The following is a 22809-nucleotide window of genomic DNA, read 5'->3' on the forward strand; positions in this document are numbered from 1 at the left end:
TATTGCAAAACATCTTAAATAGAACTAAGGTGTACAAAATTTTATATTGTATATTTTACATTGATCCAGTCAACTGAAAATCGTCCTGGGCAATAAAAATTTAAACTAACTTCGACAATGCCTTAAAAATATCTACTTTTTTAAGTCTTATATTTTGAATATTTTAACAATATAATTAATACTATTGGCATATTTCTATATATTTTCGTTCAACATAAGATTATGCCTGATACATTGTTCTCTTGATAAGATTTTGTTGTTTATTTTAAAGAACTCCAATATTTATTTATTTATTTCAATGCATGGAATGCCCCCTTGCCAATTGTACATGTATCATTATTTAATTAATGATTATTTTTAAAAGTTTTTATTTAACTTGCAATGTTTTTTATGTCAAAATTTGTAACTGAATTTAGAACCTGTTTTTGTAACACGAATAGGCTGAAAGTTGGCATACAGGATGACAATTCAATATTATATTCCAATATTCAAAATTAAATTCGAAGTTATGTTTAAGAAGTATTTAAAGCTGTTGAAATAATTTCTAGATCATACATGCAATATGTTCGAAAATTCGAAATTAAATTTTAAAATTCGAACGTGTGTTAGAAAAACTTTGAAAGCTGTTAAAATAATCTCTAAACAATAAGATTCTTGAAAAAAATATTTTAGTTTCATTTTAAATTTAAAAATTTTGAAAAAAAAAACAAGTAAAAACATTTTAATTTTTAAGTATTTTCAGAAAAATTGTTTAACCCCGTTAACACGAAGTCTGGTAATGCCTTAATGTCGGTTAAAATAATTTTCGTATGAAAACTGTCAGTATAACCACAAAGTATACAGAGGTGTCAAATTTGACAGTTCAAAAACACTAAAATCAGCTTTTTTTGAAATTGTTTCGTTAGAAAGAGAAAAAAAATTGCGGTTTAATACAGACAGTGCGTTAAAACAAACAACTATATAAATAAGCACAAAACCAAACCGGTTGAAATTGTTTCGAGCGAAAGAGACAAATATATATTTTTTGTCGTGTCGCCTCTGTATACTTTGTGGTATAACTATTAGTTAAAACATAACCAGACTTCGTGTTACTGGGGATAACATATACATTTCCCTTGACACATTCTATACTAAGTCCACTTTTACAATGCAGAAATGAAAGGCAGTCTTTTACCTAGCGTTTACACATGCAAGTAACAGTTCGAAAAACACAATACATACATACTTTTGCACTAACACAATCACACATGCAGCCACTTGCAGCTCACTGCCTACTGAATTTAGGTGGACAGTGATTTTCGACACTTTCATACAAGTGATGACAAATAGAGTTGCCAATAAATAGCTTTTAAAAAATTTATCAGAAGGTGGTAAAATAATAATTATATTTTTAACTTATTTTATGTATTTTTGTAAAAGAAAATAGTACAAATGACCACTAATGCTTATCGTTTTCGTAAAAATAGCAATTTCATTAGTTTTAATAAATAAAATTGTTACTAATATCTATAAAAATTGTTAACCTAACATTTTCCCCAGAAATTTTTATATTTGAATATCATGGTAACACTTTATTGTTATGAATAAAAATAATAAAATATGGTTTCAAGCCGCAAATGGACTTAAAAATAACAAATGCTGATATATAAAAGGTTTATTTATCGAATTAGCTGTAATATTGATATTAATAAGCCATTTAAACACAATCTGGCAACCGTGGTCCATGAATGATAAAATAAAAACAAAATAACAAAAACAAAACAAACTTTTTGTTGTCTATTCTCTATGCTTTTTGTTATTATTTCTCGTTCTTTTGATCAATTTCTTTGAGCTTTGCCACTAAATTAAAACTTTACTCTAATCACTCTGGCAACACATTTTTTCGCTTTTTATTTTGATATCAAATAAAAAAGAACACACACTCATGCAATGAGAACTGAATAAAAAAATTACGCGATTTTTTTGTCATTTCGATTTAGCGAATTAAACGGTGAAGTTGTGTGACGGTGTGATTTTATATGAGCATGTGTCTATTAAAAAACTAAAAACAAATTACATATTCAAAAATAAATTAAAGAATTACGAAAATAAAAACCAATAAATTGTTACAAAATCACAAAAAAGATATAAGCAATCTCTCTAGTAGTGTGTGCAAAAAGAAAAATATGAAATAGAAATTATTCAGCAAAGAAAGATAAATGAGAGGAGCATAATAAATAAATAAAAAAAATCTAAAAACAGGGTGTCGAATAGACATTTGCAGTTTTGTATATAAAGAAATAGCAACAAAGTGAATAATACATTCAATGATTTTACAATTAAGAATTTAAAGTGATTGAGTAAATTATATTATTGACTACAGCTAGCCTGTGGGGCACAAAGTCCAACAATTATTTAAATTTGTTTTAGTACAGGGTGCGTATATAAATTTGTTAATAATATTTACTAAACTATGCGAAATTTCTTTTTGTTAGTTTTATTTAAATTATATAATTAAATTCTACATAAGAAACGAAAAAACGTCATAGCATTAAATATATTTTTCGGGGGCAAATCTGTGTTTTTTCTTCTGATTATCTCTTATTCTATTTATTTCGTAGTATTTTTGTTGTTGTTCTTTGTTTTACCAAACAACAATAACAATTCTATGATAACAAACGAAAACTAGTCGTATTGATATGAGTGTGTGAGTTTGTGAGAGAAAAATTAAGAAGACAACAACAACACATAAGTATAATAATATTAGATAATTAAAAAGTTAAATATGTTGTGCGAAACGAGCCCCACAAAAATAAAAGAAATAAATGGAATAAAAAAGTGTGGAGCATAAAATCAAACAAAATGAATTTAAATTTAACATGTGCAGAAAATATCTATGTATTTTATTAATTATTATTATTAGTATTTACTGAGACACAATACACTTTTATTTACTTAGGTAATTTATACCGGCTGGATGGATACAGATTCGAATGGTTCGTTAACAAATTGTAGGTGCTTAAGTAATTTTAATACATATCATTATTACGGTAATTTTTTAAATACATTTTTAAAATAAGATATCGGATCAAAAATTTAAAATCCGGAATTGGATCCAAATGTGTTAATAATTTGCGATACTTTAAATCCCATTTTAAAGTTGTTTCAAAAAGCCTTCAAACGATAAAAAAAAATATAATAAAATTAGGCTCATATCTCGAACAATATGGGCCGCCTACAACAAAATTTTTTGTTTTTCAAAATCTCCTTCCTACGTGCTCTTTTAAGATCTTTTTGTTGTATTTTCATTGTCCCTTTATTATTTTTGATCCCATATTTTTTATTTTCAAACTTGAGAAATTTTAAAAAGTTATAAATTTAACGGAAGAAAACGTTAAAAGCTAAAAAAAACATAATTTGTTAGCTTTAGAATACTCCCTGGTTAACAATTATATACAGCATTCAAAGCAGAATAACGTCTAGCTTCCTGAACACCGATCTCCGTAGAAATCTTTGTCACCCACGATATTTGATGGTATTTTCGATATTTTCATTACTACTTATACAATTATATATACAGGCAAATCCGGGTATCGAATCTCACTTTAACGAAAAACCGATATAACGTACAATCACATTTCTAGCATTAACTATCTTATATAACGCACGTTTCAATAATTTTGTACTCGAATTAACGAATGTTGAGAAAAATAAAACAAAATCAAATGATCAAATTTTTAACATTGACAATTATATCAATCTATCAAGAATGGCTCAAATAATCATCTGTCTCTAAAGAATGATGTGTATTCCCCTTGTGGAAATGCATTTATAATTGTTGATTACTCTACCAGAGTTAAAATCACATTTCAGTTAATTGCATTAATATCTAGACCCAAAGAAATACAAAGATTCTTTATAGTGGTGGTTTTTTGCAAGTCGAAACAACACGATCTCAGGATAATATCGCTGCGAGCTATTATATCATATAAACTATATAATGTACTAGTTGATCGCCCGGCTTCGCCCGGTAGCATTTACTAATGTTAGTTCTTCAAGTTTCTCCTGTTCTTATTTATTTGCAAATAAAATATCTAAATTTGTACTGCATACTTTAGGGAGCTTTTTTATTACAGTTGACTGGACTCACAAAAAAAGAATTTCCTAGTTTTACACGGAATTTTTGAATTTACAAACCATCTCCTGAAATCCAATAAAAAAAAAATCAGCCAAATCGCTCCAGCCGTTCTCACGTGATGACATTACATACATGGACCATTTCATTTTTATATATATAGATTAGTTTGATTTAATTTAAAGTTTAATTTCTTCCAAAGTGCTATGTCCATTTTTTTGCCCAAAATTGCAAATGTGATTGGCTATAACTACTTTTTTGAATATCTAAAAGTTCAAAACTTCTATTAATTAGTATTACTTATATTATTAGTTTATTTAATTTCAACCAAAAACAACGCACAATAAATTAATTTTTATTAAAGAAATTTTTGATCATTTTGAAACGTATTATCACCTCGACTACTGATACAAAAACGTAGCTTCATTCCATTAAAAATTCAACTGTAGATTAAAAACAATAGAAATAAATTCCCAAAAAAGAACTTATCAATTTACAGCAGATTTATTTTTAATCAAAATTAATCCATTATTATTGTCATTATTTTCTCTATATTATACTAAGAATAACGTTTGTAACGTATAGATGGGTGCTCAATAGATTCTAAGACGATATAGCTATGTCCGTCCTGCTGACTGTCTGTTGAAAACAATATAAGGCTCAAACGAAAGGAGCTATATGGCTGAAATTTTCACTGTTGATAATATTTGTTTGGGGTATTTCTAATTTTACCTAGCCCCCATACAAATGTCCCACCGGAATTGGTCAACATTTGTCCCTAGTCCCCACACAAGGTCACCCTCAGAAAATGACTTGCACATTCATAACAGTGATGATGTTCGTCTACGTATCGAACAGTTTTTGTGGGACTTGAATTTTTTTTTAGAAAAGTACGTATTTTTCAATATTGAAGGAAACATTTACCAATTTATTGTAATAGATTTACAGAGAAGCCATAAATATCAAACTTACTAGACTAGAACACTAAAAACTACAAGCCAATATCGAATGTCAATTGGCAACGGCGTAGGCGTCATTGCTCCTGCTTTTTTTTACAGAAGCCACAATCGCTGAAATGTTAATCAACAAAAACACAATAAATTAGTAGAATTAATAAAAATATAACCTAAATAATGTTTATTTATAAATAAAAATAGAAAAAGGCTAACAAATAACTATAATTGTAAAAATAAACAACAAACTAAATAATACACAAACAGCTTTACATGAGATTGAATGTACATATATTAAATACTTTTCTATGTACGTGATTGTTTCAAAGGGGTTTGGGGGAGGCGGGTTATCTCTATTCCTAATCCAACAAGTACCGGCAAACAATGTGTAAACAAGAATATATTTTGATTACTATATTTTGTTCATGTCAGTTCAAATAAAGTCTTTATAACACATTGATAGTGTAACTTAAGTGTTTGCTTTAGAAAATATTAATAAATTGCAGTGTAAATTTGTAAACAATAACAAAAATCAAGGTGATTTTAAGTTTCAGCTCATACAATTACGTACATAAATATTTAATACATTTATACAAGTAGTTATTTAATAACAATAATGTGGTATGTTCTGCTGGTTTTATTCTGAAGTGGTTTAATGTTTCTCATTTCGTTATTTTTGATTTGTTTGTAATTTTTCCTGGTTTGTTTGTTTTTATTTTTAGAATAAAAAAAAGAAGAAAAATAAAATAAAAGAGTAAGACACGAAGTTGTTTGGACTTTGTACTTTGGAGAAAATTTAAAGACGTCAAAATGTATACGAATAACAAACATTCAAACAGAGGCTGCAAAGAAATATCTTACGTGACTAGATGACAGGGGGTTAATAAAAAGAAAATTTATATATTTTCTATGTTAAATAGGTACATATATATTTTAAATTAAATAAATCGGCTACATATAGATCTTATGGACCAAATTGCATATTGTTTTATACTTTTTCTAAACTAAACTTTAAAATTGTTTTAGAAAATTTAATTATACAGAATCATTTGTTCGACCTAGATTGACTATTTTTTGTTTCTTTTTTATAACCTGACTAATCTAGAACAAAAAATGTGCGAAAATTTATAGACGATTTATGAATTTGCATGTTTTTTTTTTTTTTTGTATAAAATTAACTAAGTATTTTTTTAAAAAAAGATAAAATTTGGAAAATAAGAAAAAAAAAATACATATTGTCAAGACCTTGAAATTTTTAGAAACAGTGGAATTATGAACTTTTTTTATCTATAATTTTTTTTAATACCACTAACGAACCGAAATAATTTCAATTTTTTTAGAAAGTTGAATGAATGATTTCTTAAATTATTTTAGTATTATTTATTAGATTTATAAATAAATTACAAAATCCAATAATCTAATTAACAACAAGGCCATCATCAACTTTAGGCTGAAAATGAAGTTACATTTAAATAAAAAAAGACGACATGTGTTCATGTCAATAAAATTATTATTACAAACATTTGTGTAGAACATTAATATTGTTGTTTATTAAATACGTAATAAATTGAACCTACCTGAATAGAATTGAACAAGTGTTTTTGTTTTAATATTATTTTATTTTCAATATAGTAAATATTTCCAAGATAATGGAATTTTTTTACATTTAAACATACATACTAATAAACCCATATACATACATATTTAAATGGCTAAGTTTGCTTGGTTATCTATACAAATAGTATATTTTTCTTATCAGAAGTGTCAAGATTTCTATTTAGACATATTTGATTTTATGTTACAATCATTTTCAATAACCTACAGCAAGCAATTATGATATGTAAATTAAAATTGTTTGGCAATTGAAGAAGATCCTTGACTTTTTGAATGAAATGCAGGTTTTTGGATAAAAATTCATTTTATTTTTGAACATAGAACATAGAATCCTTTGAGCTCTATACACTTTGTCTGAAAAATTATATTTGTCGAGGTCATCAAAATAGGTATTTTTTTGTTGGTGTCAAATCTCTTTGCGTCGAGCCATTTCTTCAGGGTTAGAAACTAGAAATACTCATTCGGTGATATATCCGAGTGATGTTTTTTTCCTCAAAATGTAATTCTTAATGAGCACACGAAATTGAATTCTTTCCATTTTCTTCTCAAGTCTCGCGGTAGTCTGCTATGAATGGCTGTCAAAAACAAACGATACGTACCAGTCGCTGATTTCATCTATAATCTTGTCCGAACATATATGTAGTTATATCAACTACTTCTTGCATAAATCTGTTAATAAATGCTGGTATATTTTAAGTGTTTAAGCTGAATAGGCATTTATTTGCATTTGGAAATTCTAATAGAACATCTCATCTTAAGTTGCAGTTAGAACTAACCCAACAGAGGTGGTGGGAGTTAGAATCACAGTCTATTAAGATATTCCTATCTGTGTTGCTGGCAGATGAAAGTATAGTATGACGTGTGAGGTAATGTCGGGATGTCCAATGGTAGATATACCGTTGCCAGCAAAATGTTGCGTCTGCCATGTATTCACACTAGGCAATTTAGTTGCGCAAGTCTCTTGTGTTTGTAGATGCCAGAGGTAATGTCGGGTTAAGGAGAAGAAAATTTTACATGCTGTTTTGTTGTTGGGCAAGAGACTTGCGCAACTAAATTGCCTAGTGTGAAAGGGGTCTTATTGTTGTGGCGAGAAAAGAAAATTCAGTCCTGAGCCGAAACTAATTTTTATTATCCAGCCCAGATTCCTGGATAAGAACAATATGTATCTTACCTTATCTTATTTCTTCCAAAAGTGATAGTGTTGCCATTTTACTTCGATGAAGGTTGATCAGCACTATTATTTTTCAACAAATAGAGATTTTTCTTGGGACGGAGTGATCTCAGACTCTCCCTCATATTTTTTTTTGGAATAGGTTGGTTGTTAGTCGGTTGTGGCGTCCATTCTATGAATGAAAAAGGCCTTCCCTTTCTTCTCTTCGAAATAGGACATAGAAGATTAGTCAAAATCATCCACGGTCAGTGTTGTCTTCGGTGGAATACCTTCTATTTTGTTATGTCCAACCATCTGTTTTCTTTGCCAATTATCTTAAGGGTTTTATGATTTCTTGCCCCAACCTTTTATAAAGAATGATATTTTGGACAACCCCTTCTCCCTCGCAAGGGGTTGTGATGCCAGGTCTTCTAAGATCTGTACACAGGAGTCTGATTATAATTGAAACAATTACTCTCTCAGCTATCTATGTGAATTTCAACCCCATCGTCTGCTTCCAAGACGTACTGTATAAATCTCTCATTTATGTCATTTTCCACCTTATCTTGGTGTGCCATTGGCATTTTGCGGTATAAGCATTTTGAGTCGAGAACAGTGTAAAAAAGTTTCTCTGCCATCTTGGCATATGTGGTTTGCTCTTTGGCCAATTTTTCTTCTAGCTTTCTCACTCCAATGACAAGTAATTGGACAAAATACTGGCAATATTGAAGAAAATACAACATTGCTTTCTGCGCCAATATTGGCAATCGAATCTTTTACCAAAATCTTTTCATCTAATGCAACCGCAGCTCAAAGAATTCTATTAACCATATTCTATAAATGAACAAAAAAAAAATAAACAAATCCCCATTTGTTTCTTGAAACAAGATGGAAGAACTACATCTAGAACGGTACCTAAGAAAGTGTGTTTGCTCCGTGAAGCGTCCGTAGAACTAGTTTCGAGGATGACAATTTCAAACAAAAATCACTGATGAAAGAACTAGGTCTAGAACTGGGTTGATCAAATGTTATGAATAACGGAAGAGTTCATAAAAATTAAATTCCAATTAACACTGCAAAATCTTTTACGTGTTCTATTTGCCCACTGTTCTACTTTAATTTCAAATTGAGAATTTAAACTAGGAAGGGTAGTTTACAATGTACACATCCACCCGGAGATCTAGTGTACATTATGATTCCCTTCAAAATTAATACATATTCAGACAGAGAAAGCGATAAATAATCCTATTGTATTGTAGCATACAGATGATATATTCCATAAGCTCTCGCACATTCTACAAAAATCAATAAAGTACCTTGACACTTTTGCAGTTTTTCAGAACTACCATTCAATTTGATGCACTTTAGAAGTTATTTAAAGATCAGCAAAAAGGCGGGTGTTAAATTTAGTTTTGATTGACGTAATATTTGACATATTTTGAGATGATTATAGCATATTTTTAGCTAATACTGTATACTATAAAATATTTAAACTTTTTTTACTACAATCTGCAATATATTAGTTTTTAAAAATCTTCCAAAAATAAGATTATTTTTTTTATTATTTTAAAAATCTCTATAAAGTTATTAAAATATTAAACAGTTGAAATAGTGTTTTATAATTGAAACTGAAATAAGATTAAACAAATTATCATTTCAAAATGTTGATTAGATAACAACTTTTTATGTATAGCGAATATTAAACAAATAGAAACAAACAAATATCTAATTTAGACAAAACGGTAGCCTAGTTCTGTCCAGCTGATAAAATTTCTACAATTTTATTTTAACACAAACAACATAATATGTAATATAAATATATTATTATGTTTGCCTAAAATTTGCAAAATGAAAGTAAGCAAGAATGATTAAATTAATTACTCTTGAAATTGATAAGAAAACAAAGAATCAAGTCAAACAAAATGATAAGGAAGAAAGGCTGAGATATGGATTATCGGTGAAATTAAAATAAAAATAAATTTACTATGTATGTAGTACTTAAGTATATTGTACATTGGACTTGCTTGGCATTTAGTTATCAATTAAATAATTTTTAAATCAACAATATTTGTTTTATTTTTTTATATATTAAAAATAAGAAATTGCATTTTCAAAATAAACAATTTTTGGCATTATACATGGTCAGGGTCGAAAGCACAACAAATCAGTATGTATTTATATATTATTGCTATATTGTTTTAAAACAATTTATTTATGTACATAAATCTAAGTATTTATTGTTTGAAACACATAATTTCGTGCGATGAAATTATTCGTTTCCAATGTGGCAAGTCATGCTAATAAAATAACGCCCGCCGAAAATTTTAAAGATTGGAAAATTTCTTTAATAATAAAATATAAAAAAGATATAAATAAAAACAACCTAAATTGTTATTGTTTTGTTTCATATTTTATCAAATATAAAAATTATAGCAAAATACAGTGACCAACAGAAATATTCATATAAAAAAAATAAAATCATAATTTTTTTTAAATCATTTAAAATCCCTGCAGTTCATGGAACTAGTTTCGCCACGTCGAACGTTATTTACTGATGAATTTAACATGGGTATATCACTACAGATGGCCGATTGGCACACTCTGCATAACATTTCACTATTAAATTCAATAGTACTCTTATTTGTACTGCTATCTATTTCTTATTAAGAATTGCATGTGAATCTAATCTCAAATTTAACATGTCTATCAAGTTTAAACAAAATTTGAACAGGCAAGTTTCGAGAATATTTCCGCCCATAACATTTTTTTGCGTGAAATGTTGCAACTAATTTAGTTAAACTTAAAGGTTTGTTTTATAGCCCAATGAAATTATAAAGTGTTTTATACCAGTTGGAAAGCTTTTGATATCCATATTGATATTGTTTTGAACATATATGTAGGTAATATCAGATCGCAGAGAAAATAGTTTAGTAAAAATTGGCCATTGTTAACTTTTCCCATCATTCTGTCAACTTATGGATTCCGCGCCAAAAGAACTGCTCATCTTTTCGGATTATCGGTTTCAAAGTGAATCGTATCCCAGAGAGAGCGTTCTGCAGCGATCGAAACAAATAGTAGTCGGACGGCACGAGGTATTGCACTTTTTTTCGGTCACCTTTTGGTCCCACCAAATACAGAGCATTATCTTGGCTACATGGATCTTTGGCTTTGTGTTGTTGTAGCAGCAGTGATTGCTGAGTTGACAGCCCTTGGCCGAGTGAACTCGGGTCATTCCGGTGCGGAGAACCGGCTGTCGTGGGAATGTGGCTTTGGTGTTGTTGTTGTAGCAGCTGTGTTTGCTGAGTTGACAACCCTTGGCCGAGTGAACTCGGGTCATTCCGGTGCGTAGAACCGGCTGTCGTTCCTGCTTGTTGGCCGGATTATCGTAATGGATCCATTTTTCAGTAATGATTATGTGCAAAAATGATTTTCTTTTATAGCGTTCAAGCAGCATTTCAAATATACAAAATCGTAGTTCAAGGTCTCTCAGCTTTAATTCGTCTGGTACCCAATTTGATTTTCAATCGTTTTGCAAGGTCTTGTTGAGTATGACAACAATCTTCATGGTGTAATGGCTCCAAATCTTGGTTTTTAAACTTTTTTGACTGGCCTTGGAGATCTTTGTCTTCCGTGTCAAAATCACCACTTCTGAACCGCACAAACTATCTATCAGACGTTGAAACCGATGAAAGACATGCACCATAAGCTTCGGTGTGCGTGCTTCAGTGGCACTTTTTTTTCAAACTAAAGAAGTAAAGCATATGACGCTTTGTTGACACAAATTTAGACATTTTTGAAGCAAAAAAACTGGTATTCTGTAGCTCGTTTCTGTATTTCTCGCATCGGAAAACTTCTCACATGAAGTGTGAAACAAAAAATTCCATCGTTTTTCGATGTGCGAGAAAAAAGTGTTTCTGTATTTGAATGCGAAAACAGACAACACAGATTCTGTTCTTGCTGGAATATTTTCAGTTATTAAGTGTCAAATGCAAGACAAACGTCAACAAAAGAAAGAAATTATAATGAAACCTAAACACTGGTTTTGTTGCAATTCATGCGGAAAGTTTTTTCGATTCGAGAAATACAGAAACGGGCTATAGGTATGGAATTGAAAGCGCCTATCAAAGACCTTTAATGTGATATCAATATTTTATATGTTTAGGACTGATCTGGAGCTCACCCAATACTGACGCCAGGACAAACATTGTTTGCAATGATCTGAAACAAACTAAACTTTAATTTTTGTTGGGAATATCGACACCTTATTTTTCCTCCATACAAACGTGGCCACCACAATGTACATAACTATTACTCTTTGTGTTTGTTCTATATAAATGTAATTATTTGCATAACATTTCTTATAAACATTTTAACAGACTACTTACATATAAGAAGAATTTATCATTTAATTTAAAAACATTTTCAATTATTACTCAACGTGGTTTCTTTACCTCTACCCCTTATTTACACACACATGATGGTCCCTATATACAATATATAATAAATACAAATATCAAGTAGTGTGCACGTGAACAAAATATATATTTATAGAATATTTCGTTTTTTGTTTTATTTCTTTTAAATGCTGACATCTTGCAGTTTTTATTTTAAATAAATACATAAGTAAATTGAAAATTTTGATCATATTTCATTATTTCTATTTGGCTTAAAGCCAAATTATTTTTAATATTTAAAAAGAAATATATAAATTTTTCCGACGGCCACACCGCAATAAAATGAAAAGCATCACAATAGATTTAGTGGTCAGCAAAGTTTTCAAGCATAAATAGAAAAAAATAATGTATTTCTTAATTGTTTAATTGAACTTGTAACTGCAATAATATTAATCTATTAAATGCAAAATAACGAAAATGATTACAAAGTCGTCTAGCCATTGTTATGGCAAAATAAAAATGTATGTACTATGTAGAATGATTATGAAGTGACGAGTCATGATGCTAACAAGATTAATGAATATGCTTAATACAAATATTAGAATGTAGGTATACTTTGGTAGGTATATTCTTTTGTAGAAATTAATTGAAAAATATTAATAAATAAAATTGATTTTTATATTTCTTTGATTTTTTTATTTGTTAAGGCTCAAAGGTCTTTTTGCAATTGAACAATAACAAGTTTTTGATTATTTATTTAATTGCTTTGAACATAAGTTTTTAATTAGTAGGCATTATGTATACAAATAATGATTATTTTCATAATTTTGATTAAGAAGAAAACAGATTGCTATATTCGATCTTATGTACTATTCACCATAGTACTTAGATTAAAGCGGACATGGGCAGAAAAGATATTTTTTAGGCAAAATCACTTGGTTGCAATCCTAGAAGTGTGTTTGGGGTCATTGTTGTGCTAGAATCTCCAAACTAGGGATATATTTTAATCCGTGTATGGATATACACAACATCGTTCAAAAGTGATCTGTATCCGATTCCGCTCATAGAATCCGTTTTTCTTTTCATTTTTAATATTATTATATCGTAAATATGCACATTTAAATATGCACAAACAAATTAAAAGAAGTAAGAGAGCTATATTCGGCTGTACCGAATCTTATATACCCTTCACCAAATAGTACTTCAAAATAAAAATTTTAATTATTTTTAGGTAAACAAAATTTATTTTTTTTCAGTTGTATTTTTCATTTTTTGAAAAAAAAAAAATTTGGGATTGGTTTTTAAAATTTTTTTTTTTGGTTTTTTCAAAAATTTGTAGGTCTAACTTACTATGGTCTTATATACGTCGTTGCAATGGTCTTTGAAATGTCTATCATTATATATCCATATTGTCTATATTAATGGACCGATTTTCTCGATTTTAGATAGCAACCGAGACGGATGAATTCCGGAGATATTGATGTATGAATCGTGTATGTAAGTTATTTGGGGACTTCGGAAAGTTGATTTCAACAGATAGACGGACATGGCTTAAACGACTCCGCTATCTACAAGGATCCCGAATATATATACTTTATAGGGTCGGTAAATTATATTGTGGGAATTACAAACGGAATGACAAACTTCTCACGAAGGTGAAGGGTATAGAAGGTTGTGTGATGAATGATGAAACTTATATACTGGCAGACCTTTCACAACTTCCTGGGGGCTGATGGAAGAGGTAATGTTCAAAAATAATACCGGACAAAAAACAAGCAAAATTCCTCAAAAAGATTAATGTGTGGCAAGCCATTTGCAGTTGTGGCAAAAGAAGCCAATCACTTGTGATATCAGGCACGATATTTCTGACCCGATTAGGCATCATGCCACTATGGAAAAAAAGCCATTCAGTGGTATTCCAACAATAATGAATGGGAGGTTAATCTACTCTTTTAACAAGAGCCCAATATTTCCCACTGGCCATAGCTCCAGGCAGTTTGGAGGAATTTCCTCTCTTGGTACAAATACCACATTATTCTTCTTTTACCACTCAAGACCTTGCTTACCATAGTGACAGGATGCCAAATCAGCCCAAAAATAAGTGGACACATTACGAAGTCGTATGAATGAAAGTAAACATTCTTTCATGTAAATTTCGGTATTTATAGAACCTTTTGTAACAAATATTTGGCTTCTTTTGCCACAACTGCTTGCCATACCAAGAACTTTTTAGGAAAATTTTCTGCTTTTGGGTCCTAAACTTTTCTACAACATTCCCTCGAGCATCAGGAACATATAAATATTGATCCGGAAGCTGCGAAAAATTTTCCAGAACATACGTTTCGTCATCCATTTTGCAGCAGGTATATTTTTTTAATAAAATTTTACTTTAATTTCGGTGATCCGTCTTTGGCCTCTAAAATTTTAGCAGAGTTCCTGTCAGGAATATTGGCTAACCGGACTGCTTTCTTACCGGATGTGTTGGCAGCTCTTTTGAAAATGCTTTCTATTTATTGGCTTTAGAAACTTGGAGCATTCCTTCTACCTGAACCAGGTTTTCTATCAACGGACAAGTTCGCCCGATACTGTTTAATAACATTGGAATCAGTTTGACGGCAGACCTATGATTCTTTGGCCAACTTTTTGTAGGACCTTTTGTTGGTTTTTGTTGAAAATATTTATAAATTTTAGTACTCACTTTTTTCTCTTCACTCATTTTAATCAGACTACCAACAAATGGACATAATTGACATTAAACCTAATAATTGACATACTTTTTAAATGTAACTAGAAAAGTGTTAAAAGTTTTAAGGAAAAATGTGTGTTAAGGTTTTTTCGGTCTCACTCCTTATATTGGTACATTTATAATTAAAGAACAATATTGGGTAGAATCGTAGTATATATCTGGGTAGCTATAAGTAGAAAAAGTAAAGCTTAAAAAATAAAGTTAAACTTTCGTATTTGGTCACTGTCAAAAAGTTCAGAATACGGAGATTAGATTAATATTCAATTGAACTTTTCATTTTAAGCTTTATTAATTATTTCGAAACCAAGCCCCTTACTAGCATACAAATCTTCTCATTTTCTCTTCGATGCGAATATTGCGTTTTAAAATTATTGCATTTGTTAGACGAGAATATGTACACACAAATATTTTTATTTTATTTTATATATTCATATGCTTTTATAGTAAACAAATCTGCTAATATTGATGTCACGAGTTGTTTATTATTATAATTAAGAATAAGCTTAAAAATTAACAAAAACACATTGTTAAATTGTAGGAATGCATAAATAATTTGAATAAGTGTGGATTTAGTTTAGAGTAAAAAGTATTTATAAAATTGATCTATTAACGCTTGTTATCGCAGAAATTAATACGTAATCTAGTAAAAAAATGTTAATTTGTTTATTCTGGGTCATAAACATACTTTTTTTTTTGTTGGCAAAACAAGTAAGAGAGAGAGAGGATTTATTAATAAGTTTGGAACCAAAGAATAACCTTAGAACCTTTATATAGTATAAGTTTATAAACTGTTCCTCTTAATAAATTGATAATTTGTTTTCCACACTTTCAGTCTCCAATGAGCCATCTTTTGGAGAAGCCAAATATTGCAATGCCCATTAAGACAACTGGTGGTCAATTTTCCACAGCTGCCGCCGCCGTCACTGCAACCGCTAATGCTAATTTAAATACAAACGCCATCAATACAACCGCAACAAAACTAAACAATGAGTCTGCAATAGCATCCGATCATCAACAACAACAACAACACCAGCCAGAAAATGATATTAAAAGTCCGGAAGCAATAGGTAAACTTTTAGTAAATTATTATAATCTTTAAATAACTTAAACAAATTTTCCTGAATTATAGCAAATACTTATCAAACGGTTATAGTTAGTTTAACAGCAGGCGCTGTTGCGGGGGCACTAGCCAAAACCACCATTGCTCCTCTGGATCGTACAAAAATTAATTTCCAAATCAAGTAAGTTTTGGAAGTTATGTATATACAATAGTCCTTATTCATAATCAATTTTTAAATAAAACAAATTATGTATGGAAATTTTGTTTTATAAACCCTTTATAAATTTAAAAATTGATTATGAATAAGGGGGAATATATTTAAAAATAAAAAAATGCTGTGTTCAAGTATTATTCACAATTTTGAGTAACTAGTTTTAAAAGCATGTATTTCTGTAAACTCCAAATTTGTTAAACTAATTTTTGAATTTTTTTCAGCAAAAATGTACGCTACACATTAAAAGGTGCCATAGATTTCCTTAAACAAACCCATGCCAAAGAGGGTACATTGGCGTTATGGCGTGGCAATTCTGCCACCATGGCCCGTATAGTGCCTTATGCTGCCATACAATTTACGGCCCACGAACAATGGAGGAAAATTTTACACGTGGATAAAGATGGTACAGAGTAGGTTCATTTAAATTGCAATACTTTTGCTTTTGAAATAAAACTAGAAAATTCAAAATAAAAATTATAATTTCCAATAACTTTTTGTACATATAATTAAATATTTAGCACCAAACTGAGACGATTTTTAGCGGGCTCTTTGGCGGGCATAACCTCACAATCACTGACTTATCCCTTGGATTTAGCAAGAGCACGTATGGCTGTTACAGATAAATATACTGGTTATAGGTACATACTTTTAAATAATTTCATTTTCATGTTTAATATTTTATTTTAAATCATTTCAATATTTCAGAACTCTGCGCAGCGTTTTTGTTAAAATTTGGGTTGAAGAGGGTCCTCACACCCTGTATAGAGGTTATTGGGCAACGGTGTTGGGTGTTATACCTTATGCGGGCACCTCCTTCTTTACATATGAAACATTAAAACGTGAATATACGGGTAAGTTTTTAATTACTTTAGAACATTTGTATACCCTTCGCCATGGTATGTCCATTCATAGACATAAGATCTATGCTCAGCCATTTCAAATTCGTTCTCTTGAAATACATTCACGGAAGTACGTCAAGAATAATGCAGTTTATTAAAGAAATGTGTGAAAAGAAATCAGAAATACATTTCTTACTCAGGGCTACAAAACTGTTTAGATATTTGTTTGGTTTCAGGCTTCTCTAAATGGATAATTTTCATAAAATGTTCTTTTGTACTTTTTGGCGAATTATACAAAAATGATGAATGTTTTTAACAAAATATTTCTGAATTCTACATTTGATGCTTAACATAATGACGAAAAAATATGAAATTATCTTAAACAGTTTAAAAGTAAATTTATTTCAAAATTTACAGTTCTTAACAAAATTAAAATTCTGTATTATTTTTACTGTCTGAATTTTAGGAATTTGTGTTTGAATTATTGAATATAAGGACTGAGATCGAAAAAACCTTAACACACGTTTTTCATTAAAACTTTTAACCCAAGTATTATTTGATTTTTTTTTGATCAAGTTAGCTTTTTAAAGCATTTTATTATGTTTAATGTCAATTATGTTCACTTGTTGTTAATCTGATTAAAATGAGTCACGAGAAAAAAGTGCGTACTAAAATTATTAAATATTTTCAACAAAATCCAACTTGGTCCTACCAAATTTGGCCAAACAATCAAAGGTCTGCCGTCAAACTGATTCCAATGTTATTAAACAGTATCGGGAGAACTTGTCCGTTGATAGAAAACCTGGTTCATGTAGAAGAAATGGTCCTCATGATGTTACTATAGCCAATAAATAGAAAAGAGTTCCCAACACATCCGGTAGGAAATCAGTCCGGTTAGCTCAGTACTCGGACTATTTGGTATGAAAAGTTAAAGGTTTTAAACATACAAGAATTAAAAAGCTCTGCTAAAAATTTAGAGGCCAAATACGGAGCACGGAAATTGAAGTAACATTTTATACAAAAAATATAACTGTTGCATAATGGATGACGATACGTACGTATGGAAAATTTTTCGCATCTTCCGGGTCAATATTTTTATGTTGCTGATGCTCGTGGGAATGTTGTAGAAAAGTTTACGACCCAAAAGCAGAAAATTACAAAAATGTCTTGGAATGGCAAGCAATATGCACTTGCGGCAAAAGAAGCCAAACATTTGTTAGAAAGGGCTCTATAAATACCGAAATTTACATCAAGGAATATTTACAAAAGAGGATGCTTCCATTCATAAGACTTATTTTTTGAGTGGTACAAGAACAATAATGTGCTATTTTTTTATTTTTTTGATAATACAATTTATTAACCAAGCCCATTGGGCCAAATATGGCTTACAAACTACTCACTAACAAATTCTACTACATAAATTTGTAATCGCTTAAAATAATTTGGACATTAAACACTAAACAAGATATTAAATTAAACATGAAAATTAAAAAAAAATAATAAATTAAAAAATTAAATAACATGATATAAATTATAAATTACGTTCAAAATAGGATTTTTTATAAATTTAGTTATCTTCAATTACATGATCATTAAGGTAAAAATATTCTACAAGTTTATTTCTAAAGTTATTATCTGATAAGTTAAATCTTCTTAAGGATTTGGGTAGAATGTTCCAAATCCTTGTAGTTCGAACCTGAAACGATCTCTCATAAATTGAACTGTTAATTCGAGGATAAATTATTTGTGGATTCCTTAAAGATTTCGAAAATTCAAAAAGTCTTACCAAGTACTCAGGGGTATCCGCTAAAATAATCTTATAAAGCTATTTGTACCAAGAGATGCAAATCCTCCAAATTGCCTGGAGCTAAGGCCAGTGGAGAGATATTGGGATCTTGTTAAAAGAGTGAATTCACTGTAGAGTATCTTTTAAACAGAAAATCTATTTTCCCGATAAAAACTAGTATGTTACACAATTTCTAGCCAACAATACTCCCAAGTTCATCTATAAATCTGTTAACTAGCCAGTTAAAACTATGATTCTGTAGTCTCGGGCAGTTGCACATAATTGATCTACTCTCCCCAAATCCTCTACATCCCCACACATCCTACACAAATCATGTGTGCTATTATCCCATTTACCTATGAAGACCACAATTGGGCAGTGACCGGTTATTAATATTATCCTGTAGTAATTGACAGATCGGAGGTCTTAATCTCCGTTCTCTAGTACCCTGGTCTAGATCTGCCCTGGTACCCAACATAATCTGATTAAGTAGTGTACGAATAACTCTTCAAGAGCTTACCTGCGGTGTTCCACTAATCTAGAATGTATTAAGTGATATTTCAAAGCCTTAAGTGCTGCCTGACTGTCCAACCGCCGGCCCCTGTACCAGTGGCATTTGCTCCTCGGCATATGGAAGCATGTTGTTTTGCAGGCATGATGTCTTTGTGCATAAAACGATCCATCATGCCATTTTTTATGAATTGACCCGATGTCATTTCCGGACATCCACAGACCATAACATTACCTACTTCGCGTTTTACGGTGCCTTTGGTATACCTGGGATTATACTTTGATTCGTCAGAGAAAGGTACGATTTTCCATTGAGAGATAGTCCAGTTTAAGTTTTCCTTGGCAAAATCAATCCTGGCCCGTCTATTTTTTTTTTCGAAATAAACGGTTTTTTGCGCTTAACCTTATAAAGATCAATAAACCTTGCAGATTTAAAAGATTTGACTTCCCGTTTGCTGGTTTTCCGCGGTCGCCCACCTTTATGTATGGTATCCAACGAAAACGGCTTATAATTTGAGGAAACCAATGTACTTTTTCTGTCGTTTTCAAAACCGATTCCGACAATGATTGGATTCTATGAAAACCCAGATAAACAAAAAACCGCGACTATGATTTTTTTCATCAACAATTATTTCCCCAAACTTTTTGGGGAAATAATCGATTTTTTCAACAACATTTTTTTTAACCCAATTTATTTTGTAAAATTTGTTTCCATCAAAAATTTTTTCAATCTTTATTCGTCACAATCGGTCTTTTACTTGATTTTTTTTATTAAACTTGAACATTTACGAACTATTATTTTTCTTTATAGAAATGACTGGCAATGCTAAACCAAATACTCTAGTCACTTTGGCATTTGGCGCTGTAGCTGGTGCTGTAGGACAAACATCTAGCTATCCATTAGACATTGTGCGAAGACGTATGCAAACAATGGGTGTAACCCAAGATGGACACAACAAATATCCCACCATTTATACCACATTAAAAACTATATATAAGTAAGTGAATGGCATTAAACCCACTCCAATAAATAAAAATATCTAATTTATTTTATCTTGCAGGGAGGAAGGCATCAAGAACGGTTTTTATAAAGGTTTAAGTATGAACTGGATTAAAGGCCCCATTGCTGTTGGCATTAGTTTCTCTGCTTACGATTTGATTAAAGAATTACTGCGTGAATTATTTCATTTGAAACGTGGCCGAAGCTTGACACCAGTTTCCAATTAGGTTTTATATTATGTTTGTTCTACTATTACAACCCCTCAATGTCAATACTTTGTTGTTATTTAATTGTATAATTTAACCACAAGCAAAATATTTAAGTTTTCTTAGTTTCTTTAATAATAATTTTGTCTTTGTAGAAAAAAAAAACAAATTGTAAATTTGTTTTTAGTTAAGCTTTAACCAAAAAACAAAAGTTTATAAGAAATAGTTGTTATTTTGAAAGTCTTGAAAGAAACGAGTGTTTAATTTTTATTCTTAGAATATTTTTTAAATTTATAATACAAAATTTAAGCTGTACAAATTGATTTAAATAGGTTTTGTTAAATCTTTAGATTCTTCCCTAGCTTAAACCAACCTAAATATACATAAAATTTTTTAAATTAAAATGTTGTTTCAAACTGTATTTTGTTCCTGTTTTATTACTTTTTTTGTATACGCCTATTTTTTTTTTATTTAAACTAAATACGCACAATATAAGACAATAATAAATAATTTACATAAAAATACAAGATTTTGAAACAATTGAGAAATCATTTTCATAATAATTACTATACACATACATATAATACAATAACAAATAGGCAATTTTTCATGTAAAACTCATGAATTTATATAATAGATTCAATGATTATACTTACATACATATAAAAATCAATGGCTTGGAAATTTAAATTTAAAAGTCGTGCTACTATTATACAATACATACAAATTTCGTCTATTATATAATTGTGATTGATTAAGGATTTTTTGTATAAATTAATTTATAACAAAAACAAGAGTGTGTATTTATTGTAGAAGAAGAAATTAAAACTAAAAAAACAAATTATTATAAAGTTTAAATTGTATATACTAAATAAAAGAAAATTGTTACGAAATTAATTGTTATGGTTTGTTTTCATGATTGCAAAAGGGGCTGGCTTAGAGATCCCCAGTTATATAAATGATGCCTTCACGTCACTTGCGAAAAACCTAACCATTGAGAAATACACATAGAGCGGAAACTAGAAAAAAATTACTCAAAATAATCACACCTATGTGTGTTGTTTTTGTTTTCACATAGTTTTCTTTACAAATACATTCTCACCACTTATGTTTTTGACAACTGAGTTAGGTCTGGGCAGGAGAGTTTCCTATATATCAGCCCAATTATATATAAAAAATTCTGCGGGAGTTTGTTCCCCAGGAGTTTTTTCCCATTGAATTTGAATAGGAAAAATGGGAAAAGGGAAAAAAACTCCTGGGAATTTTTATTCTTAATTGGGCTGTATGTGTATTAATCTATGGATGACAGCGACTTTAATATTTTATTATAATGATTTTTTGTTTGTGTTAAATTAATTTGATGGAATACAGGCATGGGGATTTGTCCCCAAAGTTGGTGATTTTATAAGGCTTTTGTGTACAATATATATAAATAAAAAATTCGCTGGCTATAGAGCATAATCATTATAAATTTCTATTTACATTAAAATTTTAGTTTGTTTAAAAAAACTATTTTGGGGATTCCTATTAGCAAAAGCGTAACCTGGCAACACTGGTGGCATGAAGGAAAATTGAGTGAAAATTAAAATTAGTGGTGTGTGAGTGCGACCAAAAATAAAGATAGAGACATAAGAATACACAGAGAGAAACTTATGCAATTAATTGCCTGAGAATAATTTCGATTGTCCCAAACAAAAGCATCCTCTCTATATACCCTATATATATGTATCATATAGGAAGCTGGGCCGCTTAAACTTTATAATTGAAATCAAGAGTATTAATGATAACAGAAAACATACCGACCGCCGACTCTTGTATTTTTACTATTTCTGCCGCCGTAATTTTTGTCGCCTCAAACAAGGCCATCGACAGTTTTTTAATCAGCCCAATTATGAATAAAAAATTCGGCATTGAATTTGAATAGGAAAAATGTGATAAGGGGAAAAACTCCCGGGGAATTTTTATTCATAATTGGGCTGAATATGTACTAGTTCCATCAACTTTTGTATAATTTTTTAAAGCAAAGACAAATACAAACCATGGAATTGCTTTTTACTAATAACAAGTACTTATAACAAATAATATAAATATAAAAATTCCATATATTTTATGTGCATATATATGTGTATAGATGGTCACCCCAGCATTTTCTTTTTATCACATTTCCTTAATTTCTACTTTTCTTCAAAAATTCAATAAAAATTCCTATATCTGGCAGCTCTG

The 22809-nt window shown here is 30.0% G+C and overlaps 1 protein-coding gene across 2 annotated transcripts; it reads left to right on the top strand.

Moving 5' to 3' along the window:
* Nucleotides 1-1983: 1983 nt before the first annotated feature.
* DPCoAC (dephosphocoenzyme A carrier) lies at nucleotides 1984-21483 on the top strand. 2 transcript variants are annotated; one of them, XM_065516203.1, is made up of 8 exons: nucleotides 1984-2415; nucleotides 15804-16038; nucleotides 16101-16212; nucleotides 16467-16655; nucleotides 16764-16883; nucleotides 16951-17096; nucleotides 20192-20378; nucleotides 20442-21483. In XM_065516203.1, the coding sequence occupies exons 2-8, from the start codon at nucleotides 15810-15812 to the stop codon at nucleotides 20605-20607; spliced, it is 1149 nt and encodes a 382-aa protein (XP_065372275.1). In that variant the 5' UTR covers nucleotides 1984-2415; nucleotides 15804-15809; the 3' UTR covers nucleotides 20608-21483. The 2 variants fall into 2 exon arrangements, with proteins under 2 accessions (XP_065372275.1, XP_065372274.1); XM_065516202.1 differs by lacking the exon at nucleotides 1984-2415 and adding an exon at nucleotides 15560-15679.
* Nucleotides 21484-22809: the final 1326 nt, after the last annotated feature.

Source organism: Calliphora vicina, chromosome 1, assembly GCF_958450345.1.
Source record: "Calliphora vicina chromosome 1, idCalVici1.1, whole genome shotgun sequence".
NCBI classification, from domain to species: Eukaryota; Metazoa; Arthropoda; class Insecta; order Diptera; family Calliphoridae; genus Calliphora; species Calliphora vicina.

Bases quoted from the DNA above. Each gene is read 5' to 3' on its own strand.
- DPCoAC (XM_065516202.1), top strand. From the start codon at position 15,623: ATGTTAATTTGTTTATTCTGGGTCATAAACATACTTTTTTTTTTGTTG. The intron at 16,039-16,100 runs GTAAACTTTTAG...CCTGAATTATAG, and splicing joins TAAAAGTCCGGAAGCAATAG to CAAATACTTATCAAACGGTT. The intron at 16,656-16,763 runs GTAGGTTCATTT...TTAAATATTTAG, and splicing joins GTGGATAAAGATGGTACAGA to CACCAAACTGAGACGATTTT.